This window comes from Symphalangus syndactylus, chromosome 8 (assembly GCF_028878055.3).
Source record: "Symphalangus syndactylus isolate Jambi chromosome 8, NHGRI_mSymSyn1-v2.1_pri, whole genome shotgun sequence".
Classification (NCBI taxonomy): Eukaryota; Metazoa; Chordata; class Mammalia; order Primates; family Hylobatidae; genus Symphalangus; species Symphalangus syndactylus.
The window spans coordinates 112,768,865-112,796,861 of NC_072430.2; the positions used below are offsets into that span (position 1 = coordinate 112,768,865).

Here is a 27,997-nt window from a genome sequence, read left to right on the forward strand (position 1 = left end):
TTCATTTTTTTAATGATTTATTGAAATGATTTAAATTTTTTTTTCATATGAGAACACAGTAAAGGCAATCAATGACAGATTAATTTTATTTTGGATTAACTCTGGAAATCTGCCTCCCACTCCATCACTGTGCAATATTCAATGGCACACATTTGTAAAATGTGCTACAAAGCCAGCTTGCTCTAACACAGAAATACTATATACTTTCTGAATTCTCCAGCAGTCTTCCAGTCACAGTGAAGTAGCGTTAAGATCACACTTGTTTTTTTTTTAACAAAATGTAGCCGTGCAATATGCTTCTAAAAGAAGAAAGCTCAACATCAAAAATAACACTTCAGTGCAGTTGTATCAAAAACTAGTTGTAAAGAAAAATGTACTGGCAAGAGCTGTGGTTTTAAGATGATGCTTCTCGTCTGCTCCCAGAGAATCTATTATGAAGTTCCATGGTACAATTCCAATTTTCTAAGTGACCTGCAGAATAAAAGATGATTTTGGTATCAAGCACATCAATTTAACATGGACACAGACAATAAGTCTATAGGAAGTTAAGGTCAAATAGCAGATACTGACTTACTGACAAAGATAGATTAGATTAATGTAATTACAAATGAATTTTCATGGAATTATTCTGATATATTTGGAAATTGAGTTATATTTCCCAACTAAATGCAATATGTGATCCCATACTGGATATCTTTTACAGAAGGAAAACAATGCTTAAAAAGAACATTATTGGCTGGGCGCGGTGGCTCACGCTTGTAATCCCAGCACTTTGGGAGGCTGAGGCGGGCGGATCACGAGGTCAGGAGATCGAGACCACGGTGAAACCCCGTCTCTACTAAAAATACAAAAAATTAGCCGGGCGTGGTGGCAGGCGCCTGTAGTCCCAGCTACTCGGAGAGGCTGAGGCAGGAGAATGGCGTGAACCCGGGAGGCGGAGCTTGCAGTGAGCCGAGATTGCGCCACTGCACTCCAGCCTGGGCGACAGAGTGAGACTCCATCTCAAGAAAAAAAAAAAAAAAAAAAAAAAAACCAAAAGAACGTTATTGAGTCAATTGACAAAATTGATGTATAGAGAGTGCATTAAATAAAAGTACCAATAATAGATATTCTTAAGTTGATAACTATTCTATGGTTAAGAGAATGACTTTGCTCTTAAGAAATACAGAGGTACATATGGTAAAGTGGTAGAGTATATATAACTTCTAATGGCTCAGAAAAAAAATTATATATCTTTATCTATATACAGAGAGACAAAGACAGAATATAATAAAGCTAACAGAACAAAACATTAACCATTAGTGACTGTATAAAAGGAATATGTGTGTTCTTTGTATATTATTCTTGCAAATCTTTTCTAAGTTTGAAATTATTTTCACATTAAAAAGTTATACTTCTTTTAACCAGTCCTACCGAAAGCAAATCAGTTTTTGGCCTTTTAGCAGTTGTGTATTATGCTTGTAGGATATTATTTTGAATTTCTTTTTTTTTTTTTTTTTGAGACAGAGTCTCGCTCTGTCACCCAGGCTGGAGTGCAGTGGTGGGATCTCAGCTCACTGCAAGCTCTGCCTCCTGGGTTCACGCCATTCTCCTGTTTCAGCCTCCCAAGTAGCTGGGACTACAGGTGCCACCACGCCCGACTATTTTTTTCTATTTTTTAGTAGAGACGGGGTTTCACTGTGTTAGCCAGGATGGTCTCGATCTCCTGACCTCGTGATCTGCCCACCTCGGCTTCCCAAAATGCTGGGATTACAGGCGTGAGCCACCACGCCCGGCCTGTCCTGACACTTTTCTAAGCCTTTGCACGTATAACTTATTTAGTGCTTGTAACAACCCTATGAGGTAAGTACTATTATGACTTTTTAAAGGGATGAAAAACTAAAGCACAGAGAGATTAGGTAATTTACTCAAGTTATTAAGTGGGTAGCCTGGATTCAAGAAGTATGCTGTATTCTAGCTCTTTAGTATGGTCGTGTTCATTCCAAATTTACTTCCTAGTAATGTGCCCACTACTGACGCTTTCCGAGGACAATGCAATTTAAAAAAAAAATCTTCAAAACTGTTTCCTAGCTGGGCGCGGTGGCTCACACCTATAAGTCCAGCACTTTGGGAGGCTGAGGTGGGTGGATCACGAGGTCAGGAGTTCGAGACCAGCCTGACCAACATGGTGAAATCCCGTCTTTACTAAAAATACAAAAATTAGCCAGGTGTGGTTGTGCACACCTGTAATCCCAGCTACTCAGGAGACTGAGACAGGAGAATCGCTTAAACCCGGGAAGCGGAGTTTGCAGTGAGCCGAGATCACACCACTGCACTCCAGCCTGGGCAACAGAGCAAGACTCTGTCTCACAAAAAACAAAAAAACTGTTCCCAGAACACTGAGGGTTTTGTTTGTTTGTTTTGAGAGAGTCTCGCTCTGTTGCCCAGGCTGGAGTGCACTGGTGCAATCTCGGCTTATTACAACCTCTGCCTCCTGGGTTCAAGCAATTCTCATGCCTCAGTCTCCCTAGTAGCTGGGATTATAGGTGTGCACCACCACACTCGGCTAATTTTTGTATTTTTAGCAGAGATGGAGTTTGCCATGTTGTTCAGGCGGTCTTGAACGCCCGATCTCAAGTAATCTGCCTGCCTTGGCCTCCCAAAGTGCTGGAATTACAGGCATGAGCCATCGTGCCTGGCCGTGATTTTTTTTTTTTTTTGAATAATTTCCTCTTTTCTCTTACTCTATGAAGAAATTCGGTGGCTGGAAATAAATAAAACATTCTGAATAAGGCATTGTTTTATCTTGAGGTTAAAAAAATTGTTCTTCAGCTAAAAGACATATAATATCTACAAGCCAAAAAGGAAAAACATCAAGCTCAAATATTTAAAATGAAAATCTTCAAATACCAAGCTGTGAAAGCATGTTTTTCATCCATTTAATAAAATACTTATTCCTTTAATATAGAAAGACTTCTAACAAACCAGTGAGACATACATATATGTATATTTATATGTATATGTGTAGCAAATATTTAAATATCACAAGAAATATTAACAGTGGTTATTTCTGAAAAGTGGGAAAGGGGTGTGAAGAAGAGGGAGTTCTTTTGCTTTTCATTTTATATTTTTTGTCTGGCTTGAAAATTTTACTTATAAGCATGTACACTATTAAAATTTTTAAAGCTAGTTTAAAAGATACATTACCCAAGAGTTGGAAAAAATGCCTGAAGTGCACAAATAATAAAGTGTGAAAGAAAAAACACAAATGGGTTTTCTGTCATTTGATTGTTAAGAAAGGGCCTTTCTGGAAGGGATTCATCTCAGGACCTAGGGCCCTACTAAAACATGGGCATTTGTTCTTTTGACACTCCTGGGCTCGCAAGCATCAATCAGCCTATAGAAAGGTCTGCTCCCCAGAACTGAGCCTTTGATCACTATAGACAGGGCACAGAGATTTGAGAACCGTCACCTAAGGACTATTCACTTACTACCTACTAATTCACTAATAAAAATAGTTACTGAATCTCTGCTGCCTGCAAAGTACTTTACATACGTGTGAGAAATACTAAGGAAATAACAGATATGCTTCCATCAAGAATCCGACAATCTTCAGTGGTTGTGGAAGAAAACATATATGGAACAAAATTATATTTAAATATAAGATACCAATGAGTAATCTTTAGAGGTAGGTTTTCCTTATATAGTGTCCATAGATGAGGCTTGAGGGGGGTGTCTATAAACCCCTGTTTCAGAGATCTCTTTGTGGTGTGTGATTAAGTTTAAAGTCTAGATTGTGTGTGTGTGTGTGTGTGATTTCTGGAGTTGTTACTGTTTTTTCATTGTTGTTTTGTGTTGCTCTCTAAAACTTGCTGCTTCCAAACACGTATAAAAAATGACCTCAATTTTCAAATTCTTCAAAAAATTCTTCAGAAACATAGATATGGTTCTAGAAAGTCTAATACCTTCGGCTGGGCACAGTGGCTTATGCCTATAATCCCAGCACTTTGGGGGACTGAGGCAGGAGTTTGAGACCAGCCTGGATAACATGGTGAAACCCCACCTCTACTGAAAATACAAAAATTAACCGGGTGTGGTGGCGCATGCCTGTAATCCCAGCTACTCAGGAGGCTGAGGCAGGAGAATCGCTTGAACCCGGGAAGCGGAGGTTGCAGTGAGCTGAGATTGTGCCATTGCACTTGAGTGTGGGTGACAAAGCGAGACTCTGTCTCAAAAAAAAAAAAGAAAAAGAAAAAAAAGAAAATCTAATACCTTCAAATCTTATTATAGCAAATACGTTTGAAGGAAAATTGAATATGGTGATAATTTCCCCAAATAGTGCAGTTGTTCTGTTATCAGAAAAACATTTATTAAAACCCTGATATGACCAAAGAATTCAGTCAGTTCCGGCCGAGCGCGGTGGCTCACACTTGTAATCCCAGCACTTTGGGATGCCGAGGTGGGTGGATCACGAGGTCAGGAGATCGAGACCACGGTGAAACCCCGTCTCTACTAAAAATACAAAAAATTAGCCGGGCGTGGTGGCGGGCGCCTGTAGTCCCAGCTACTCGGAGAGGCTGAGGCAAGAGAATGGCGTGAACCCGGGAGGCGGAGCTTGCAGTGAGCCGAGATTGCGCCACTGCACTCCAGCCTGGGTGACAGAGCGAGACTCCGTCTCAAAAAAAAAAAAAAAAAAAAGAAAATTCAGTCAGTTCCTAAAGCAGTTGCTATGATAAAGTTACACTTCTAATTAATCAGATATAAGGGACAGAGAAGACAGTTTGTCTCTGAAATCCGAATAAATCCTAAGCCTCATGTAGTCCAGTCTATTCAGAGATTCAACTTAAAAATGCATGGTACAACAGCCAAACTAAATAAAAATGAATTTAAATTGTCACTTATTTCCTGATGCAAACCCAATCATAAGTCAGTATATCAGTTCTCAAAGTTCCCTTCCCCGTTTTCTACCTTAGAGCCTTCCAGCATATCTAACATCTCTCATTCAACAAAACTCTAAAATATCCCAGAATCCCAGACACCCACCCTGTACCACTTTTCTGATTCTCTCCCCTCTCAGCTTATATTCTGTTGATCAGAGAAGTCTCTCTGACTTCTTAAATTTTCTCTTCACTTTGCACGTCACATTTGAGAGCCCAGAGCTGGAAGAACAAAGAGCCCTCCTCCCTTTCTCCTTTCTTTCCAGCCCTGTCCATCTCTGACCATTCTTTGAATTCTGCCACAAATAAATCAGGAATCAGATGGACAGGGCAGGAGCAGGGGAGACATTAAGCAGGAAAAAAGAAAATTATTATTACTGAGAGAGGGATCAAGGATAGAAACATTTGGGATACAGATATTAATACATACTTTCTCCTCAACATACTTATTTGCATCAACAGAGTAACAGCCAATTAACTTGTAGATAGTATTTTTCAAATGCTGAAAAGATAATAATGGCTATTATTTATTTGGCGTTTACTCCATGCTAAGCACTTTTAACATGAATAATCTCAGCTAATCACCGCAACAAGCTTAAGAGGTAGGTATCGGCCGGGCGCGGTGGCTCACGCTTGTAATCCCAGCACTTTGGGAGGCCGAGGCGGGCGGATCACGAGGTCAGGAGATCGAGACCACGGTGAAACCCCGTCTCTACTAAAAATACAAAAAATTAGCCGGGCGCGGTGGCGGGCGCCTGTAGTCCCAGCTACTCGGAGAGGCTGAGGCAGGAGAATGGCGTGAACCCGGGAGGCGGAGCTTGCAGTGAGCCGAGATCGCGCCACTGCACTCTAGCCTGGGCGATAGAGCGAGACTCCGTCTCAAAAAAAAAAAAAAAAAAAAAAAAAAAGAGGTAGGTATCATTATTCTTCCCATTTTGCAGAGGAGGAAACTGAGGCACAGAGAGTTTAAGTAGCTTGCCTGATGTCCCACAGCTGGTAAGCAGTCCACTCTAGATTCAAACCCAGAGCATCTGACTCCAAAGGCTAGACTTTTATCAGGAAAGTACTCCCAAAATAGCTAGTATCAGTTTGGTCCAATTTACAATTTCACACCTACTTTGTGCTTTGGCTGTGTATCTGAAAACCTTTGTGATGATTTCCATTCCGTGGCATTTGCTTCCTTTGCAGAGATGCTGGTGGCATTTTTATTTGTTGTTCCCTTTCTTGACTTGACACCTACAGACAGATGCAGTAACCATATCTGTATGTGAAACTTTTCAAAAAATGTGTCCATCCACAGTTTAATTTCATTTCACTAACTAATTATTTTTGAGACAGGGTCTCACTCTGCCACTCAGGCTGGAGTGCAGTGGTTCCATCATGGCTCATTGCAGCCTCTACTTCCTGGGCTCTAACAATCCGCCCACCTCAGCCTCCTGAGTAGGTAGGACTAGAGGAGGATGCCACCATGGCCAGCTATTTTATGTATTTATTTATTTTTGAGATGAAGTTTCACTTTTGTTGCCCAGGCTGGAGTGCAGTGGCACAATCCCAGCTCACTGCAACCTCTGCCTCCCGGGTTCAAGCGATTATCTCGCCTCAGCCTCCCGAGTAGCTGGGATTACAGGCTCCTGCCACCAGGCCCAGCTAATTTTTATATTTTTAGTAGAGATGGGGTTTCACCGTGTTGGCCAGGCTGGTCTCAAACTCCTGACCTCAGGTGATCCGCCCGCCTCGGCCTCCCAAAGTGCTGGGATTACAGGCATGAGCCACTGTGCCCGGCTTATGTTTGTAGGGATGAAGTTTCACTAAGTTTCCCAGGCTGGTCTCAAACTTCTGGGCACACAAGAGATCCCTCCAGCCCAGCCTCCCAAAGTGCTGGGATTACCAGTGTGAGCCACCCTGTCCAGCCCACTCACAGTTTTAGATCCTTTGCTTCTGGAGTGCTTTGCTCCCATCAACAAAGCATCTGAGAAATGAGACTTCCTTGATTTCAGTAATGGAGGGAAATCAAGCCCTAAGAGCCCCTGGTTCTTTTAAATTCAACCAGACACAGAAATCTAATTCCCATTACAATTTTGACCTTATCTGGTGAGCCTACTTCCTAATTTCCTAGTTTAACTTACATTCCTCTAAGCAGATGAAAGTAACCAGGCTTACTCTGTTTGCGGGCGTATGCTGCTGCTTTGGGTGCTGTTAACATGGCAAAGGGGTGCAAGGAGAGGCGGAGAGACGAAACTCTGGGAACCTGAAAGGAAAACAGTCCTACTTTTAAAATCTGCCCACCCTTTGCGGCATGAACACCTGCTAGTTACAGCATTTGGCCTGTTTAATCATCTCAGAATCTTTGAGTCCAATTGTTGAGTACTGTCCAATGGGCAGTACTCACAGTCCATTGATGGGGCGCGTGAAGCATATGAATGTGAACTTGCACACATGGCCTTTTGCTCCTGTGCTTGGTTCCCATTGCCTAGAATGTCCTGTCACACACACGCGCTCTTCACATAGTTCCCTTTATAGCCATTTCCTCCTTTTCTGCCTAGAGGCACCTACCTCTCTTTTTTTTTTTTTTTTTTTTTTTGAGACAGAGTCTCGCTCTGTCGCCCAGGCTGGAGTGCAGTGGCGCGATCTCGGCTCACTGCAAGCTCCGCCTCCCGGGTTCACGCCATTCTCCTGCCTCAGCCTCTCCGAGTAGCTGGGACTACAGGCGCCCGCCACCACGCCCGGCTAATTTTTTGTATTTTTAGTAGAGACGGGGTTTCACCATGGTCTCGATCTCCTGACCTCGTGATCCGCCCGCCTCGGCCTCCCAAAGTGCTGGGATTACAAGCGTGAGCCACCGCGCCCGGCCACCTACCTCTCTTTTATCATGTAGCTCAAATATCACCCCTTCTGAGAAATGTATCCTGATGTCCTCCCACGCCCACTCTCCCTCGCTGGCACAGTTCCCCCTGCCTACCCAATGCAAAATTGTTGGTTCACTCATCTGGCCCAAAGTCTTTAACAGGCACTTTACAGAAGAAGAAACATATGAATAGTTGTCCATTGGTAATCAGGGGAATGCAAATTTAAACCACAGTGAAATACCATAATACACTTAACAGACTGACAAAACTGAAAAAGCCAGTATAGATAACCTGCATTGCTGGTAGAAATAGAACTGGTACAACCATTTTGGAAAGCAATTTAGCTTTATGTAGAGAGTTGAAGATGCTTATACCCATGGCTTAGCAATTTCATTCCTAGGCATATACCATACAGAAACTCTTAGCCGGGCGCGGTAGCTCAAGCCTGTAATCCCAGCACTTTGGGAGGCCAAGGCGGGCGGATCACGAGGTCAGGAGATCGAGACCATCCTGGCTAACTCGGTGAAACCCCGTCTCTACTAAAAACACAAAAAATTAGCCGGGCGTGTTGGCGGGCACCTGTATTCCCAGCTACTTGGGAGGCTGAGGCAGGAGAATGGCGTGAACCCAGGAGGTGGAGGTTGCGGTGAGCCGAGATCGCGCCACTGCACTCCAGCCTGGGGGACAGAGAAAGACTCCATCTCAAAAAAAAAAAAAAAAAAAACTCTTTTGCTGTGCAATGCTTCTTGCTTTTGCAAGAAATAACTTGGCCAGGCACAGTGGGTCATGCCTGCAATCCCAGCTCTTTGGGAGGCTGAGGTGAGTGAATCATCTGAGGTCAGGAGTTCAAGACCAGCCTGGCCAACATGGCAAAACACCACCTCTACTAAAAATACAAAAAAATTAAGCAAGTGTGGTGGTGGATGCCTGTAATCCCAGCTACTCGGGAGGCTGAGGCAGGGGAATTGCTTGAACCTAGGAGGCAGAGGTTGCAGTGAGCTGAGATTGCGTCACTGCGCTCCAGCCTGGGCAACAAGAGTAAAACTTCATCTCAAAAAAAAAAAAAAAGAAACTCAAGTGCCTGAAATGGAAAAATAGATGACAACATTGTGGTACATTCCTAGAGTGGAATACTGCATGTAGTGAAAAGAAATTATAGCTATGTTAGCTATGTGCAGCAGTATTAATAAGTTTCTGAAACATAATGTTGAATGAAAAAAGAAAGACATTAAATGACACATTTGCTAATATCCTATTTATAAAAACTCAAGGCTGGGCATGGTGGCTCAAGCCTGTAACCCCAGCACTTTGGGAGGCCAAGGCGGGCAGATCAGAAGGTCAGGAGATCGAGACTATCCTGGCTAACATGGTGAAACCCTGTCTCTACTAAAAATACAAAAAAATTAGCCGGGCGTGGTCGTGGGCCCCTGTAGTACCAGCTACTTGGGAGGCTGAGGCAGGAGAATGGCATGAAGCCAGGAGGTGGAGCTTGCAGTGAGCTGAGATCGCACCACTGCACTCCAGCCTGGGCGACAGAGCGAGACTCCATCTCAAAACAAAAACAAAAACAAAACCCAAAACTCAAAAAATGTGCAAAATTAAACGATATATAGATTAGAGATGCATATGTGGTAAAACTATAAAGAAGTAAAAGAGTAATCAACACATAATTCAAACTAGTGGTAACTTAGGGCGAAAGGAAGGGTATGAGACAGGAGAGGGTATGCAGAGAGCTTTAAAGCTGTTGATACTGTTCCATTTTACACACTTGGATTTGTTTGTTTGCTTGGTCTTTGTCCTTTAAATATATATTGGTAAGTGTTCATTTGGACACAATTAATATTGAAAGTGTGTTTTTAATCCCTCGTTTACTATTATTATTATTAATTTTTGGGACAGGGTCTCACCCTGTCACCCAGGCTGGAGTGCAGTGGCGAGATCTTGGCTCCCGGCAGCCTCCACCTCCCAGGCTCAAATGATCCTCCCATCTCGACCACCCAAGAAGCAGGGACTGTAGACACACAACACCATGCCTGGCGAATTTTTGTATTTTTTGGTATAGACAGGTTTTTGCCACATTGCCTAGGTTGGTCTCGAACTCCTGGGCTCAAGTGATTCTCCTGCCTCAGCCTCTTAAAGGGCTGGGATTACAGGTACTGCTCCTGGCCAATTCTTCATGATTAAGATCTGTCAATATTGAACTTTTGTTTAAAACATAGGTCCCTCCCCTTATCATGAAAACATTTTAAAATTTCTGCACAATTCAGTCTGAGTCAGCATCCTCCAAAAAGAGAAGACGCTTGGCAAATTACTGGAGTAAGTGTGAGAGGGTGGAAGCCAGGCCTATCACGAAGGGACCAGGTTGCTATCAGGAGGAAGGAGGCTGGTCATCCCGAGTGGGGGTGAACTTGGAAATAACAGCACTAATATGGAAGGTCCCCTGGTGCCACCGTCGTGTGCTCGATACGTGCGGTCTCACTGAGTCCTCAGAGTGATCAGGTGTGTCTGGGTAAGTGTAATCATGCCTGTTTAGACATGCCTATTTACATATGGGGAAATTGGGAATCAGAGAGAAATAACTTATCCGAAGACACACCGCTAGCAAGTGACAAAGCTGGGACTGAACATCAGTTAGTTTCCCTGTGACATGCCCTGGACTTGGATGTCAGTTAGGATGGACTCCAATGATAGCCAGTCAGACGTCGGGGTCTGGCTTCATGAAGAAAGAAGGAAAGCAGAGGTTCTAGTGCTGTCTGACCACCTGCCTTTGTCTCTTTCTTCTCTCTGTTGTGCTCATTTCCACTCTCTCTGTTTCCCTCTTTCTCCATCAAATGGAGCTGAAGAATATTTTTATTTTTGTTCGATATGTTGAAGGAAGATTTATGTTCTCTTTTCTTCAGGTTAAAATCGAATAAGACACGGTCGGGCGTGGTAGCTCAGCCTGTAATCCCAGCTCTTTTGGAGGCCAGCGGCGGGGGTGGGTAGATCACTTGAGGTCAGGAGTTCAAGACCAGCCCTGCCAACGTGGCAAAACCTCGTTTCTATTAAAAATTCAAAAAAGGCCGGGCGCAGTGGCTCACGCCTGTAATCCCAGCACTTCGGGAGGCCGAGGCGGGCGGATCACTATGTCAGGAGATCGAGACCATCCTGGCTAACACGGTGAAACCCCGTCTCTACTAAAAATACAAAAAATTAGCCGGGCGTGGTGGCGGTTGCCTGTAGTCCCAGCTACTGGGGAGGCTGAGGCAGGAGAATGGCGTGAACCCAGGAGGTGGAGCTTGCAGTGAGCCGAGATCGCGCCACTGCACTCCAGCCTGGGCGACAGAGCGAGACTCTGTCTCAAAAAAAAAAAAAAAAAATTCAAAAAAATTAGCCTTGCGCAGTGGCGCGCACCTGTAATTCCAGCTACTCGGGAGGCTGAGGTGAGAGAATCACTTGAACCCGGGGGGCGGAGGTTGCAGCGAGCCAAGATCACACCACTGCACTCCAGCCTGGGTGACAGAGTGAGACTCTGTCTCAAAAAAAAAAAAAGAGTAAGACATTTTATATTTATCCGGGGCTAGGTGTCAATAACTCTCACTTGCGTAAGGTCTTTAGTTGAATTTTTTCTGAGTCCAGAATGCTCAGAAGAAAAAAGCTCTCTATCAGCAAAAAGCAGTTCCCTCTCAGGAGGTAGAACCTAAGGCTAACAGAGTTGGTGAGCAATGCCGCGCCTATGACGCCTTTCTACCATCAGGTGGCAGCACATAGTCCCGGAGAAAGCCATCAAGCCTAGCACAGTACCCATATTGTCATGCGGCCAATTCCAGTTGCAGGTAATTCTGCATAATCTGATTAGTGTTCAACAGAGTTTTAAGCTTTTGCTTGGGAAGGATTTTAGCTGTTGCTTACGAGACATTTTATCGGAAGGAATCATTCAGATATATGTAGCAATTAAAGAAGAATCTCTGGCAATATCTTTTTTTTAAAACTCCTCTTTCTAGTTAAAACCATTTTTTGAAATTATGTTAAATTCCAAAAGACTCTTTTAAAATAGCCTTACAGTTCAGTCTTTGAAATGCTACATTTCTATCGAGAGGTCCTGCTAATTTCTAATTCAAGATGTGGCAAAAGTACCTGTGCGCAGCTGATGTGTAGCTCCAAGAGTAAGGCCTGAACTGGCATTCTGGAGGCGGGGAGCTTGTGAGGCTCACGGGGCAGATCCTCAGGCTCTTAGGCTCTTGAATTGGTAACTAAAATTACACCCTCTATGATCACTGGTTGTCCAAGAGGCAAAGTTTACATTGTGTTAATAATACACATGGATGCTTGATTAGCTATTTAATTTTTGAATATTTAGAGCAGTGGTTCTCAATCTCATGTGATTTTGCCTCCCTGGAGACATTTGGCAAAGTCTAGAGACTTTTTTTTTTTTTGAGACGGAGTCTCCCTCTGTTTCCCAAGCTGGAGTGCAGTGGCCCTATCTCCACTCACTGCAACCTCTGCCTCCTGGGTTCAAGCAATTCTCCTGCCTCAGCCTCCTGAGTAGCTGGGATTACAGGCACCCACCACCACACCCAGCTAATTTTTGTATTTTTAGTAGAGACAGGGTTTCACCATGTTGGCCAGGCTGGTCTTGAACTCCTGACCTCAAGTGATCCGCCCACCTCGGCCTCCCAAAGTGCTGGGATTACAGGCGCCGACCACAGGCACTAACTTTTGTATTTTTAGTAGAGACAGGGCTTCACCATGTTGGCCAGGCTGGTCCCGAACTCCTGACCTCAAGTGATCCACCCGCCTCAGCCTCCCAAAGTGCTGGGATTACAGGCATGAGCCATGGCACCCGGCCGACATTTTTAATTGTCACAACTGGCGAGAAGCTACTTGCATCTAATGGGCAGAGGCCAAGGATGCTGTGAAACATCCCACAATGCACAGGACAGCCCCAGACCTCCATTCCCTGAGTACCAGAACTTTAATTAAAGCTATTATTTGGAGGTTACTGTGTGCCAGACATTAAGGGCTTCATTGATTCTAACCTACTTCATTCCCACGACAACCCCATCTTTGCGTCCCTGTTTTTACAAACGAAATTGAGAATTATAGAGGTTAGAACATTTGTCCAGGATTATTCTGCTTGTAACTGTGGAGCTGGGATTCAAACCCAGGAGGCCAGGCTTTGGAATCCTAGTGCTTAACATTACACAACCTGCCTCGGATAACATGTCTATATATATACTATATATACATATGTGTATATCTGTATACATGTATATATGTATCTATATATGTATACAGATACATTTCTGTACATATGTATCTGTATATATGTATACATATGTATACAGATCTGTATACATATATAGTAGTATAGTAATCAATGGCTCGATTATATATATACACACATACATATGTATATATTGTGTGTGTATATATGTGTGTATATATATATAATCGAGCCATCATTCACATCACATAGCAATAAACAAATACAAGCGGCCAGGCGTGGTGGCTCATGCCTGTAATCCCAGCACTTTGGGAGGCTGAGGCGGGTGGATCACCTGAGGTCAGGAGTTCGAGAACAGCCTGACCAACATGGCAAAACCCCATCTCTACTAAAAATACAAAATTAGCCAGGCGTGGTAACGCATGCCTGTAATCCCAGCTACTCAGGAGGCTGAGGCAGGCGAATCACTTGAACCTGGGAGGCGTAGGTTGCAGTGAGCCAAGATTGCACCATTGCACTCCAGCCTGGACAACAACAGGGAAACTCCATCTCAAGAAAAAAACAAACAAACAAACAAAAACTAAAACAAAAAACAAGTACAAGCCTTTAAAGAAAAGTCAGCCTCTGTGATAATATTATCTCTTTCTGTTCAGAGCTGGTTATTGTCACTGACTGTGAGAAGGGGGCCTATGTGTCACTGAACAGAGAAGGTGCTGAACAAAGTCTCTTTAATGAATAAATGAGTGATCAGATGGATAGGTAGAGATTGGTTGGTCCACTTCTACATGGCCTGTCTTCCCTTCTAGCACCTTTATTTATTTATTTATTTATTTATTTGAGATGGAGTTTTGCTCTGTTGCTCAGGCTGGAGTGCAGTGGCACAATCTGGGCTCACTGCAACCTCTGCCTCCCAAGATCTCCTGCCTCAGCCTCCCAAATAGCTGAGATTACAGGCATGCACCACCATGCCCCGCTAATTTTTTGTGTTTTTAGTAGAGATAGGGTTTCACCATGTTGGTCAGGCTGGTCTCGAACTCCTGACCTCAGGTGATCCACCAACCTCTGCTTCCTAAAGTGCTGGGATTACAGGTGTGAGCTACTGCGCCTGGCCTTCTAGCAACTTTAAATGAACCTGATTTATCTGAGCTACTCAGACACCCATGTTTGCAAACCTTCTTGATTGATAACCCAGCCAAGCTTGGGTGCCATCCTCTCCAGGATGTGATTTTCCATATTAGTCTTTTAGCCATGTGAGTTGGGACCAACTAGTCAGATGTGCTGATGCCTTTCTAGACCTCTCCCAGGAACCAGAAGATGACAGGGAGAAAACAGTGACTGAAACAGAAGGGTTTGGGGCTCAGGCTTGTATGTATATGTGCTGAGGGGTAGGGGAAAAGGAGGAAGGGCAGCCTAGAAGGGAGAAAGCTGCAGAAAAAGACAAGCAGGAATAAAGCAGTATGATTTGCTTGGCTATCCAAGGAACACAGAGAGCTGAGCTTTCTTTGAAAATGAAGAACAGCTTGATCTCTGAGGAGCATCAGGATTGGGGTGGCTTATATCTCAAACAAGGTAAGCTTCAATATAGGATGTAAGATCTATAAGAAAAGTAATCTTGGCTGGGTGTGGTGGTGCATGCTTGTAATCCCAGCACTAGGGGAGGCCAAGGTGGGAGGATCGCTTGAGCCCAGGAGTTCAAGACCAGCCTGTGGAACGTAGGGAGACCCCCATCCCTAAAAATTTTTTTTCATTATTGTTTTTTGAGACGGAGTTTCTGCTCTTGTTGCCCAGGCTGGAGTGCAGTGGCATGATCTCAGCTCACTGCAACCTCCGTCTTCCGGGTTCAAGAGATTCTCCTGCCTCAGTCTCCCCGGTAGTTGGGATTACAGGCTTTCATGCGCGTCCCTGTGAAGAGACCACCAAACAGGCTTTGTGTGAGCAACATGGCTGTTTATTTCACCTGGCTGTAGGCAGGCTGAGTCAGTCCAAAAAGAGAGTCAGCAAAGGGTGGTGGATTATCATTAGTTCTTATAGGTTTTGGGATAGGCGGTGAAGTTAAGAGCAATGTTCTGCCGGCAGGAGTGGATCTCACAAAGTACATTCTCAAGGGTAGGGAGAATTACAAAGAACCTTCTTAAGGGTGGGAGAGATTACAAAGTACCTTCTTAAGGGTGGGGGAGATTGCAAAGTACACTGATCAGTTAGGGTGGGGCAGAAACAAATCACAATGGTGGAATGTCATCAGTTAAGGCTATTTTTACTTCTTTTGTGGATTTTCAGTTACTTCAGGCCATCTGGATGTATACGTGCAAGTCACAGGGGATGCCATGGCTTGGCTTGGGCTCAGAGGCCTGACACAGGCGACCGCCACCACACCCAGCAAACTTTTTGTATTTTTAGAAGGGTTGGGGTTTCACCATGTTGGCCAGGCTGGTCTCAAACTCCTGACCTCAGGTGATCCACCCACCTTGGCCTCCCAAAGTGCTGGGATTACAGGCATGAACCACTGCACCCGGCCTACAAAAAAGTTTTTAAAAGGTTATCTTGTCTGACTTGCTCACCACTGTATCCCCTGAACCTACAATTATACTGAATGAACAGATGAATGAATGAATGAGTGAATGAAGTGAGTTGAAACTAGAGGGATCAGAGAGAAAGCTCTGATTTTCACAATGATCAAGGGCATTTGAGTCTCAGGACTACAGTCAGGTTACTTATGGATTAAGGTGATAGGAAGGTTGGTTTCGATGTAAACACTTGACTCCTAAGGTGGACCTGGTGGGCTCTTGAACTCTACATGACCCCACTGCTTGCACAATGATCTGCAGTAAAAGAGCAAGGGAGGCAGGCATTCCTGTGGCCACAGCCCTGCCCCTGCCCTGCCCTCCCTTCTGAATCCAGGTGGGGGCAGGGAAAGCCACAGTGTGAGCAGAAGACCTGGGCGTGAGGGCGTTGGTTCCCCCCTTCCTCCCTCCCACTGCATGGCCCTCACCACCTTCCCTTCCCTTTCCTCTTCCCTCTTCTAGAGGTATCCAAAGGTGAAGGGATCAGTAGTTCACCTCTAAATAGCAGTTCATATTTAAATGTCTACTTAATGTTCATGTATTTACAAGTGGCAAAAATGGAAGTGGTCTTAAAAATTATTCAGAACACCCATTTATTATTTTTTTTAAAGATCAGTCACATGGAGGCCCAAAGGGGGAAAGGGACGCATCTAGGGTTTCATAGTAGTGGAGTCAGAACTCAAACCCAGGTCTCTGAACTCCCAGGTCATTGCTGCTTCTACTGTTAATGATTTCAAAGTAGTTTCATGGGAGGAGCTGAGAGTGGAGCTCACACCTGTAGTCCAGCTACTTAGGAAGCTGAGGCCAGGATTTCAAGGATTACTGGGTCCCAGGAATTTGAGACCAGTAGTGAGACCCGTCTTTAAAAAAAGTAGTGTTGTGGGAAAGGAAGATGTATCAGCAGTAAACTAGGGAATTTGTCATGAGAATGAGCCTTGTGGATCTTGTCCTAGTTCTAAAAGATATAGTACATCATAGAAGGTAACAGTGTGGACCTACCAGATCTACATTACAAAAAGTATAAGTGAAAAATTACATTTATTAGAAACAGAGCAGAGGTCGGCATGGTGGCTCATACCTGTACTCCAGTACTTTAGGAGGCCAAGGCAAGCAGATCACTTGAGGCCAAGAGTTTGAGACCAGCCTGGTCAACATGGCAAAACCCCATCTCTACCAAAAAATACAAAAATTAGCCGGGTGTGGTGGTGCATGCCTGTTGTCCCAGCTACTCTGGAGGCTGACGCACGAGAATTCCTTGAACCCAGAAGGCAGAGGTGCAGTGAGCTGAGATCGCACCACTACACTCCAGCCAGGGTGACAGAGTGAGACTCTGTCTCAAAAAAAACCAAAACCACAACAAAGTAAAGTTTGGCCCCCAAGCCTTGTACCCATTGCTGCCCCTTCTCAGCCGTACACAAGATACATTTGTTATTACTACATGGTCTTTTACATATGAAAGGCATTTCACAAACATGTTATTCAACTAAGAAATGGTTATGTCTGGTTTTGTACATTTTGATGTAAAACTGTTATTTCATAATTGATGTCTGAAAATACATTATACATTTATACACTAAATAAATTCTCTCTAAAAATCCCTTATATTGACAATCCCAGGTCACCTTTACCTTGATGGTTCCAGAATCGGCAGAAGAATCAGCCCCATAAATTTTAAAGACTTCCTCAATCGGGATACTGTTCTGTTAAACAACAACAGCAATAACAAAGTATGATCATACCATGGCTTTTCTTTTATTACAAAACAAAGCTAATATAGCTCTAGTATGTCTAAAACTGTGCTAAGCACTAAATACAGTAAATAACTTCTGATCAATGGATAAATCATTTTCTTTTTTCTTTGCCTCTTAAATGTTTTCACATACAGTGTAGAAGTTAGTCTTTTTATTACTTTAAAAAGTGAAACATTTACTATTAGTAACTCCTAAACATTTAGAAACATTGGTTGAAAAATAATGTAAATATTCATTACTGTAAAAATGCTCAGAGTAGATATGAAACATTCATATAGGCAGATAGTATTCTTTTCCTTACCATTAAGATTCCAGCATAAGATGATAAAATCATAGCTTCTCGTTCTCTGCGATTTGGATATATGGGTCTGCCATGGAATGGCATTTTCCTAACGGGGAATAGGAAATACAAGTGGAGGATTTATTCTTGTTCTTTTTGATGCCTGCTAAGGTTGTGATGATAATTGGTAAGTAATCTGCAATGGCTGTGTGCTATCTGCTTATTTATATTAATAAAATTGATGTGATTGTTCCTCCATCGGTGAAATCCACACTTTGAATTTTTAATCTTCCAATAATGGTGATGAATTTGGCCTCATCTATCCATGTTTTCACAGCAATCAAAGATTGGCAGACTGGCCACTGTGGTGGATGTTTATGGTTTTGCAAACCATGATCCTTTCCCCTTCTTGTGACAATTTGCTTTGGGGGAACTACCTAACCCCACTGTAAGCCTCTATGCTTCTAGGGAAGCTGACTACACCCCTAGATTCCAAAGATGAAAAACACACTGTGGACTGAGCTGTCAGTGTATTCCACCTCCCCTGCGCTGCCACTGTCCAACTCTAGACAAGTCAGGTAACAGCCACTTAGACACAATTATGTGATTAAAAAAATATATATCCACCCTTCCCCCGATAATGAAATAGGCTGAAACTAGGAATGGTGTTCACCCTGAGGAAATGGAATCAAGAGGTAGATCCAGATGACATTGTTTGAGTTTTGAATTAAACCATGCCTAACACAGTCCTACCCATGGACTTTTCAGATACAAGGGCAATAAAATCTACTCCCCACCTTTTTTTGCTTAAGGCTGTTCAAATTGGATTTTCTGCTCATTACAGCTAAACCCTAACTGTTACAACTCTCTAGGTTCAGGTGTGTGATCCGAGCCATTGAGTAGAAAAAAAAAATAACAGGCCTCCAGAATAACCTATTTGATCCTGTCTTCATTAGTTCTGTGTTCTTACCAGTTGAGTGAGTCTGCCTGAACACTCCCTATACATGACAGAAAATGCCAGTAATGGCCGGGCGCGGTGGCTCACGCCTGTAATCCCAGCACTTTGGGAGGCCAAGGTGGGTGGATCATGAAGTCAGGAGTTCGAGACCATCCTGGCTAACACAGTGAAACCCCATCTCTACTAAAAATACAAAAAATTAGCTGGGCGAGGTGGCGGGCGCCTGTAGTCCCAGCTACTCGGGAGGCTGAGGCAGGAGAATGGCGTGAACCCTGGGGGGCAGAGCCTGCAGTGAGCCGAGATCGCACCACTGCACTCCAGCCTGGGCAACAGCGAGACTCTGTCTCAAAAAAAAAAAAAAAAAAGAAAAAAAAAGAAAATGCCAGTAATCCCGGAAAGAAAATTATTCTGCGCTTCAAACAGCTCAGCGCAGCTCAGATACATGTCTGCCTAAATACTTAAGAATTTCTTTGGTAGTCCTAAGGAAAAGGTTACAGCCTTTACCCATAGAACCGACTTTTTTAAATCATGGCATGTACACAGTAAAGCAGTCATGTTTCTAAGACAGAGCATTCTTTATTTTTGAGATGGAGTCTCACTCTGTTGCCCCTGCTGGAGTGCAGTGGCACAATCTTGGCTCACTGCAACCTCCGCCTCCTGGGTTCAAGTGATTCTCCTCTCCTGCCTCACCCTCCTGAGTACACGTGTGCGCCACCACGCTGGGCGAATTTTTGTATTTTTAATAGAGGCGAGGTTTTACCATATTGTCCAGGCTGGTCTTGAACTCCTGGCCTCAAGTAACGAGTCTGCCTCGGCCTCCCAGAGTGCTGGGATTACAAGCGTGAGCCACCGCGCCTGGCCCCTTAAGACACAACATTCTGTGCGAGAAGGTCTTTTATCTCACAGAAGTCAATTAGTAGAGATGCAAAACATGGAAACATGTAACTTCTTCAAGTTGGCAACTGTTCAGGTTCCTCAGGTGTCTCATTGAAGAGGGATATTCACCCTATAGTGTTTTCAAATCAGAGTGCCTCATGATGGAAGATGTTAGGGCTGGAACTTCCTCTATCGTTAATCACAGGCACAATTTAAAGAGGAAAGCAACAAACCTATTTCAACTTACAGTTCCTCCCACTCCAGCCAAGTTAAGTCTTCTGAGGGATCCAGCCATTGCAAAGCAACACTGATGGCCAAGTCATAGTGTGCCTGGGATCAGGAAGCACAGAGAGCAAAGAAACAGGCTTAGACATTGGCCGAAGCACTCCCCGGACCCAATGACAATGGCACTGCTAAGCCTATTCTAGTCTGTCATGTCCAAAATGAGAAGGATCATTAGCTTTAATAACCTGATGCTCGGCTAGATTTTTTTTTTTTTTTTTTTTTCTCAGACCTCACCTCACAGGGATGAATCAGCCAGAAATATTTTGGGATCTTCAGACATTAAATTTATTTCCCACTAGAGCAGTTATCTGATTTCTGTGATTTGGAAAAGAAAGGAGAGATCAGTGAAGAATAATAAACTTGGAATCAGAGAATCTGGGCTCAAATCTAGGTATTGCCAACAACTCAAGGAATATCCTCAGGTGAGTAACTGATGCTTTCTGGGCTTCAGTTTCCCTACATTTTCTTTTTTTTTTTTTGAGACAGAGTCTCGCTGTCGCCCAGGCTGGAGTGCAGTGGCGCGATCTCGGCTCACTGCAGGCTCCGCCCCCCGGGGGTTCCCGCCATTCTCCTGCCTCAGCCTCCCGAGTAGCTGGGACTACAGGCGCCCGCCACCTCGCCCAGCTAATTTTTTGTATTTTTAGTAGAGACGGGGTTTCGCTGTGTTAGCCAGGATGGTCTCGATCTCCTGACCTTGTGATCCGCCCGCCTCGGCCTCCCAAAGTGCTGGGATTACAGGCGTGAGCCACTGCGCCCGGCCAGTTTCCCTAAATTTTAAAATAGTAAAAGGTAAGGGTGGGGGAACAGGGCTGCAGGGAACAATTTCTAATTCTGTGAGTAGAATGTCAGAAATGTGCTTCCAGGGTTACAGGGGCAGTGTGGTGGGAATTTGGAGGGATGGGCTGTTTTATGGCTACCTGGGGAGATAGCTAGAACCCTAAGAAGCTTCAGAGAAGGAAGCTTCATTGGAGCTGGGGCTTGTGGGATGAGAATGTCTACAGATGGGGAAGGAAATCACAGGTAGAGGAAGTAGCATGAGGCAAGGACTGGGCGGGCGGGGAGGGGGGTAGACCTGAGTAAGTGACTTGCCGAGAGTTTCACATGCACATATAGTAAAAAGCTGAGAACCAATGCAGAGGCTTATTTTTATCATAGTGACCACCTTTTCCTGGTAATTCCTAAGAGTTCTTGTTCAGTAAGCATATTTACCATTTGTCTATCAAAATATTCCTTCTCTCCTTTCAGTCCCCACACACAGAAAAGGGAAGATTGGTTCTGTTTTTAATTATTGTAGAGGCGTTCTGAAGTTTTAACATTTTTTAACAATGGAGTTATTTCTTCCAGGGACTGAACTAAACTGAACAGTGAACCTAAATGAATAAATAAATAAGGAAGAATGGGAGCATGACCAAATGTTGCAACCGGATCCAAAGTTTGATGCCTTGGCATCACTTGTTTGCTCATTTGAAATGCAAATTCCTAGGCCGTGGGGGGCCCCGCCCCCGCCCCCCTTCACCTCCAGAATCAAAACAGCCTTGTAATACGACCTCATTAAAGTTTGAGAAGCACTGCTCTAGTCTACTTAATTTCTCTGTTTAATATGTGTACAGAGAGAATAAGGCTTAACTATTTCCTTAACTCCAGGGTAGTTTTGAAAGCCAGTGAGCCTGGCTCTACTTTAGTCAGAGAAGAGGAGAGGGGAGTGGAGGGAGAGAGAGTCTTTTTTATTAGTGTAAGGATAGTAAATGGGCAGTGAAAAAACTGAGGGTTTGCTAATTTCTTTTGAGCTAGATCTTTATATGGTTTCTTCCTTAATTTCTGTGATGTGAACTTTCAGATCCTGAATCTGGGTTTCAAAATAAATAACACCAAGGATTTTTAGGGTTACTTAATTTATTTGGTTTTCTCCCACTAATGCAAATGGTAAAGAAATTATTTTGAGAACTACATGATAGCTAGTTTTGTCAAACTCTTAACTCCATGGATGTAACATTTTGCCTTGCATTAATTTTGCTTTTTAATCTTCTTTCCTAATAGCAAATAACTCTCATGATTTTTATTTTCTCATTCTCTTTTTGCTTTCTGGTTAGTGGGTTGAAATGACCATATGAACAATCTCAGGGTGAGGGGAAGATGAGGTAGAGGACATTTGGGGGATGGGTGTCAATATTAGCCTTGTTTATTGTATAAATTAGATCCTTTTTCTGTCTCTTTAATACACATATAACACAAATATGACTCGCATCAGCGTGCCTTTCTTTACCATATCATCTAGAAAGGTGAGTTGCCTTCTTCCTTTTGGGTCAAATTCATTTTCCCGAAGTCTGATGCCAATATAATCTCCCCTTAAAAGCAAGAGAGCAGCATTGAACCATTGGAGTGACATGGGCTCAGTCTGCAGAAAAAGGCTTTTTTTTCCCCATCCCTCCCTCCCCCACCAAAATACAAGAGAATTTGCTGATGCTCTGGTAGCTGAGTTAATATTCAGTTTTGGTTTACATGATAATTCTACAATGCTGCAGTTTAAAATGTCTAACCATAATTAACTGAAATAATATTTATCTAAAAATTAAACTCAGTTGGAACAGAATTTACAGGAAAGCAAGCAATATGCCAAATACCCACACACAGAAATGATTTTACAAGACCAAAAGGATTGAGACACACTGTTTAAAATAAGCATTTGCTTCCCGTGTTAAATTCAAGCAGCATGTCCAAAGTTGATAAATTCCAGATATATAAAATTCTGTAGGTAAGTATTATTTTGCTGTAAGGCTTTTTCTCTTTAGAATGCAAATACCCTTAGGAGGAGGAATGCATAAAAACTTATTAGTGATTCCACTTTAGTTTATCCTTACTGGATCCTTTCCTAACAGTGACTTTTAATAAAAGAAGGTAAAATAAGCACCATGAGGAGAGAAGAGAGAAAGGTGCTACCCTGGGAATGTCAGTGAGAAAAAATGGGTGCAGGAAAAGAAGGACTATGGCATCTCCCAGGTTGATTTCAGCACATCTCACAATTTTACATAAGGTGGAGAATAAGTTTATTTCTGGCTTCTAAAAGCTTTTCTTCTGAGTCATTAAGCTTAACTAGATTGATAAAAATTGTTAAATTTCTGCCGAAATTTCAGGATACTTTAAAGTAGCCTAAATGTATTCTTTGGGTATAAACTTGTATTTATATCACTTTGGAAATTCCAGTTCTTTGGATGAGATATGTGGAAGAGTTGGCATTCCTGATCATGGTTTGTTCTTTACTATTCTATTGGCCTCTAACATATAACACAAATATGACTCGCATCAGCGTACCTTTCTTTACCATATCATCTAGAAAGGTAAGTTCCCTTCCTCCTTTTGGGTCAAATTCATTTTCCTGAAGTCTGATGCCAATATAATCTCTGCTTAAAAGCAAGAGATGAATATGAATTCACATATATGTGCATACACATATATGTGTACACGTGTACTATATATGAATTCACATATATGTGTATACATGTATATATGTACATATATGTATATTCATAGTTTCTTCTAGTATTTTTTTTTTTTTTTTTGAGACAGAGTCTCACTCTGTCGCCCAGGCTGGAGTGCAGTGGCGCCATCTCGGCTCACTGCAAGCTCCGCCTCCCAGGTTCACGCCATTCTCCTGCCTCAGCCTCTCCGAGTAGCTGGGACTACAGGCACCCGCCACCACGCCCGGCTAATTTTTTGTATTTTTAGTAGAGACGGGGTTTCACCGTGGTCTCGATCTCCTGACCTCGTGATCCACCCGCCTCGGCCTCCCAAAGTGCTGGGATTACAAGCGTGAGCCACCGCGCCCGGCCGCCTTCTAGTATTTTTTAAGGGCTTGTTAAAATAAAATTATCTTAGAAGGCCGAGAAAAGATATTTGATGGGGATGGTGATAAGCTCTTTGATGAAAAGGCTATTACTGTTGTGTCTATAACACATATGAGATAGAACATAATCTTTCTTTTTTCTTTTTATATGGTTTGTGATCTTTCACCAACATTTGTTAAGTACAAGTCAAACACTACCATGGGAGGAAAACATTTCTTTCAAAGGAAACTTGATGTTTTCTGTGTTCGTTTTAAAAATGTTCAGATGTCAAGAAAAAGGAGATGAATTTCTCAGTTGATAAAGCTGACAATAAAAGAGGCAGAGCAGAGGCTGCAATTTAGATTCTGGGCCCTTTCAGGAATCTCTCCTATACCTTTTACCAGCAGGGCCAGCCTCTTTCAACGGTGTATCCTGCCTACATAGGCTGACTGGGACATAGGCTCATCTCTCAGGCTCTAGAATGCGGATGCCTCGGATGTGCAGGCTGCCAGCAGAAACATCCTCCCAAGTGTTTCAGCATCCTGCCTCGCACCACATGTGAGGCCTCCCTGGCAGGAAACCGAGAGAGGCCAGATCATCCTCTGGTTTTCTCCTACCATGCAGAAATAGATTCTTCCTTAGATTTCTACCCGCTGCCAAAACCCAAGCCATCCATGACATGAAATCCACCGAATGCCAAGTGTCATAAATGAAAGTTATTCTCAATCATACTTACAAGAGCTTTTTCACTTCCTTCTTTATGAGCCTTCTTTCCATGTTAAAGGCTTAGCCAGCTGAGCAGGTATCCGCAGCTAACACTACACTTAGACCCAGCTTCTCTCAGCCTAGAGGCTACAGCAGCAAATCAGAGAGAATTTGAGTTAGGGATGCTATCACTCCAAATACCAGTCATGGAGTCCTAGGCTCTGGAAGGGATCCGAGGGAGCACCTCATTCAGGCCTCTTACTCAGCAGGTTCAGGGTCAAAAAGCTGCCTGGAGGCTCATGCACTGCACTTTTGTGTTTATTTGACACCTTTTATTCCTTCCAAATTTTCCAACACTTATTAATTTACTCTTCCTTGCAATAATCTAGCAAGTAAAACCAAAATGGTTTGTGTAATAGCTGATGAGACTATTCGGGCAGAACCATCCAAACTAGATGGATGTGATCCATCTAGATCTGAATGTGTTTGGGTTTTTCTGTGTGCATTCAACTCCCAGTGAGTTCACCCTGGTTCAGTGGCTCATAATGGCGTTTTCCGTAGAATCCATCTACACTCTCCTACTGCCAGGAGATCCTTGAAAGAAAATATGGTTATGGGAAATATGTCTTCAATTCCCACCCCCACATTGAACCAGAAGTTGAAGATCAGGTGATGGGGTCAAAAGGGGTCTGAAGTCACCAAAACGGAGTCTATAGAAAATCATCACTATTGAATGGGGTACTCAGGGAGAGGTATAAATAGGATATCAACTTTATCCGTGATGTTTTATTTATTTTTAAATTTATTTATTTATTTATTTATTTTTTTGAGACGGAGTCTTGCTTTGTCTCCCAGGCTGGAGTGCAGTGGCACGATCTCTGCTCACTGCAAGCTCCGCCTCCCGGGTTCACGCCATTCTCCTGCCTCAGCCTCCCGAGTAGCTGGGACTACAGGCGCCCGCCACCACGCCCGGCTAATTTTTTGTATTTTTAGTAGAGACGGGGTTTCACCGCGTTAGCCAGGATGGTCTCGATCTCCTGACCTTGTGATCCGCCTGCCTCGGCCTCCCAAAGTGCTGGGATTACAGGCGTGAGCCACCGCGCCCGGCCTATTTTTAAATTTATTTTATGGTTGGGCCACTATGACCAAATAGTTATTCAAACATTCTCCCGGTTGTTTCTGGTGTTTTTTTATGAGATTATCATTTAAATCAGTGGACTTTGAAAGCAGATTGCCCTCTGAGTGAGCCTTGTCCAATCAGTCGAAAGCCTTGATAGAACAAAAGACTGACCTCCCCCATGCAAGAAGGAATCTGCCAGTAGGCAGCCTTTGGATTCAAACTGCAACTCTTCCCTGAGTCTGTGAGCAGCTGGCCTCCTCTATCAGATTTTGGACTGGCCAAGACTCCACAATCACGTGAGCCAATTCCGTAAAATCAAAATATTTGAGTGAAAGAGATGGTTAAGCCTATACTGCACCGTGTGTGTGTGTGTGTGTGTATCCACACTCATCCTGTCAGTTCAATTTCTCTGAGGAACCCTAATACTCAAATATAACAAAATGTTAATAGTTGTCGACTCTGGAATTCTAAGTCCATGGATGTTCATTATACCACCCTTTGTACTTTTAAAATTGTACGTATATTTAAATCACTACTCTAAAGATGATTGGAAAACAAACTTTAGAAACGGTTTTTTGAAAATGGTACCATATAAACACTAAGCTTCACTTGATTCAGCTCTACTAATAGTAAGCAAAGAGCCAACAGGATGGCGCTGATCTAAGTGAATTCTTCCCTAGTCCACCTTCATTATTTTGGATAATTTTTTTTTTTTTTTTTTGAGATGGAGTCTCGCTCTATCGCCAGGCTGGAGTGCAGTGGCACGATTTCGGTTCACTGCAACCTCCGGCTTCTGGGTTCAAGCAATTCTCCTGCCTCAGCCTCCCAAGTAGCTGGGACTGCAGGTGTGCACCACCATGCCCAGCTAATTTTTTTGTATTTTTAGTAGAGAGGGGGTGGTGTCACCATATTGGCCAGGATGGTCTCCATCTCTTGATCTTGTGATCCACCCGCCTCAGCCTCCCAAAGTGCTGGGATTACAGGCGTGAGCCACCAAGCCCGGCCATTTTGGATCATTCTTGCTGCTACTACATCTGCTTTAGTTTTTGGGGAGTGGATGGGATGTGGATAAGATGAAAGTGGGGAAGAAAGTAAGAGCATTTCACAGGAAATTGATTAAGTATCAAGACAATAATATTGCTCCCTACAAAGTCAATGGGGAGAGGATGCAGCAAACCACAGAGGTGGCCCTATTGCCTAGAGAAGAAAGAGCACTGGACCCAGGAAAGCCACACTCATTGATGTGGCTGTGCATCTTCTGCTTCCCAGCCTCAGGTGTTATCCAAAAAGATGGGCCTGGTTAACATTGCCAAGAGCACTTGTTGCCCCAACATTCTGTAACTCTATAAAGTCTGGCATGTATTAAAATTCTTCTGATTCAATAATTTGGAAAAACATTTGTTGCTAGACTATTTGGCCTATCTCAATTCCTTGGCAGGGAGTAAGGCACAGTTAGCATGTGCTTTAATCCATTCTTGTCTTGTAATTCTGAGAAAGCCCTTTGAGTTTCAGATTTACAAGTCATAATATTTGCATTGCTTGGTTGTTATGACAGCTTCATCTTAGATCATCCCTCATCCTCCCCATCCCCTGCCCCCACCACCGCCATTCAATGTAGTATAATATGCAAAGGTTTCAGTCTTTAAAATATGAGTATGTCCCACTCCCAAACCACTAAGCTGTAGGTCAGAAGACCCTGTGAGGCCACCAACTAGCTGTGCACCTTGAACAGATTAATTTGCCTATGTTTTTTCATTTCTTCCTCTGCAAAACAAGCATTGAATGATTGGAGAGCTTCCTTACAGCTGTAGAAGTCAGTGATTTATATGCATTTAGTAGCTACGCCTGGTCTAAAGAAGGCCATTTGCACGGACTCTAATTCAGCTAGATTTGAATTCTGCCAATTATCCCTCTTCGCTGTCTATAGAGCTCTAAAGAAAACAAGACCGCTGTGTGTTTTGTGTGTGGCTGAAAGCACACATAAAAGAAGTACTGGAAAGATGTCAGCTGTCTCAGGCTTTAGCTGTTTCATAGAAACAGTTCCCTAGAAGTCAGAGCCCCCAAATTCTATAGGAATATCATTTCCTGGAAAATATCTGCACATTCCATGCAGGTTCCCTGCTGCACACCTGCAATCGTGGTACAGGTCTCTTGGACTGTTCTATTAAGTGCCTGCTCTTAACAAATTCGCCTTTGAGAATCGCTCACCAACCGGAGACCGATTCCAGTGCTTTTGTTCCTTCTCTGCTTCTGGAGGCATGCTGGAGCATCCGCGCATCTCAGACTGGTGCTCACAGACATCAGGAACACATGCTTTTTCCTGGTTGCTAGGAAACAGTGAATGAATTAAAATCATTGTTTTAAAAATACACTCCCCCACGCCCACCCCCATTAAGGGTTGAGGGAGGGCTGAAAGTCATATATTTGGGACAGGATTGTGATCCTGGCCTGAAGTTCACGTGTCGTTTTACCTGAGTAGGCTTATGTTTCCCATCTAAATGATTAATTGAAAAACCAAGAGGATGGGAGGAGTTTCCCTCCCTCAGAGTTTTTTATAGTATTTGACTGCAGACATAGGAATCAATTGACTAAGCAAGGATTGCTGGGGAAGCTAGTGAAACTCTGGCTCCTACATACTTAGGGTACCCCAAAGTACCCAATGACCCAAAGAT

At 43.4% G+C, this 27,997-nt stretch overlaps 1 protein-coding gene across 5 annotated transcripts; it reads right to left on the reverse strand.

Moving 5' to 3' along the window:
- C8H2orf80 (chromosome 8 C2orf80 homolog) lies at nt 1-27,615 on the reverse strand. Of its 5 annotated transcripts, none has more exons than XM_055290428.2 (9): nt 27,534-27,615; nt 24,237-24,352; nt 21,943-22,024; nt 19,642-19,724; nt 17,582-17,669; nt 17,158-17,229; nt 7,077-7,164; nt 6,034-6,152; nt 1-471 (listed from the first exon to the last, which is right to left on the reverse strand). In XM_055290428.2, exons 2-9 carry the CDS (start codon nt 24,275-24,277, stop codon nt 463-465), a joined length of 582 nt encoding a protein of 193 aa, XP_055146403.1. In that variant the 5' UTR covers nt 24,278-24,352; nt 27,534-27,615; the 3' UTR covers nt 1-462. The 5 variants fall into 5 exon arrangements, with proteins under 5 accessions (XP_055146403.1, XP_055146402.1, XP_063501135.1 ...); XM_055290427.2 differs by having other exon boundaries at nt 27,538-27,599; XM_063645065.1 differs by lacking the exon at nt 27,534-27,615 and adding an exon at nt 27,455-27,513.
- Nucleotides 27,616-27,997: the final 382 nt, after the last annotated feature.

Coding starts and splice junctions, on each gene's coding strand:
- C8H2orf80 (XM_055290428.2), bottom strand. CDS start 24,277: ATGGAAAGAAGGCTCATAAAGAAGGAAGTGAAAAAGCTCTT. Junction 19,725..21,942: donor TCACCTTTCTAGATGATATG/GTAAAGAAAGGC, acceptor TCCTGATCCCAG/GCACACTATGACTTGGCCAT. Junction 7,165..17,157: donor CCGATTCTGGAACCATCAAG/GTAAAGGTGACC, acceptor TTTTCCTTTCAG/GTTCCCAGAGTTTCGTCTCT.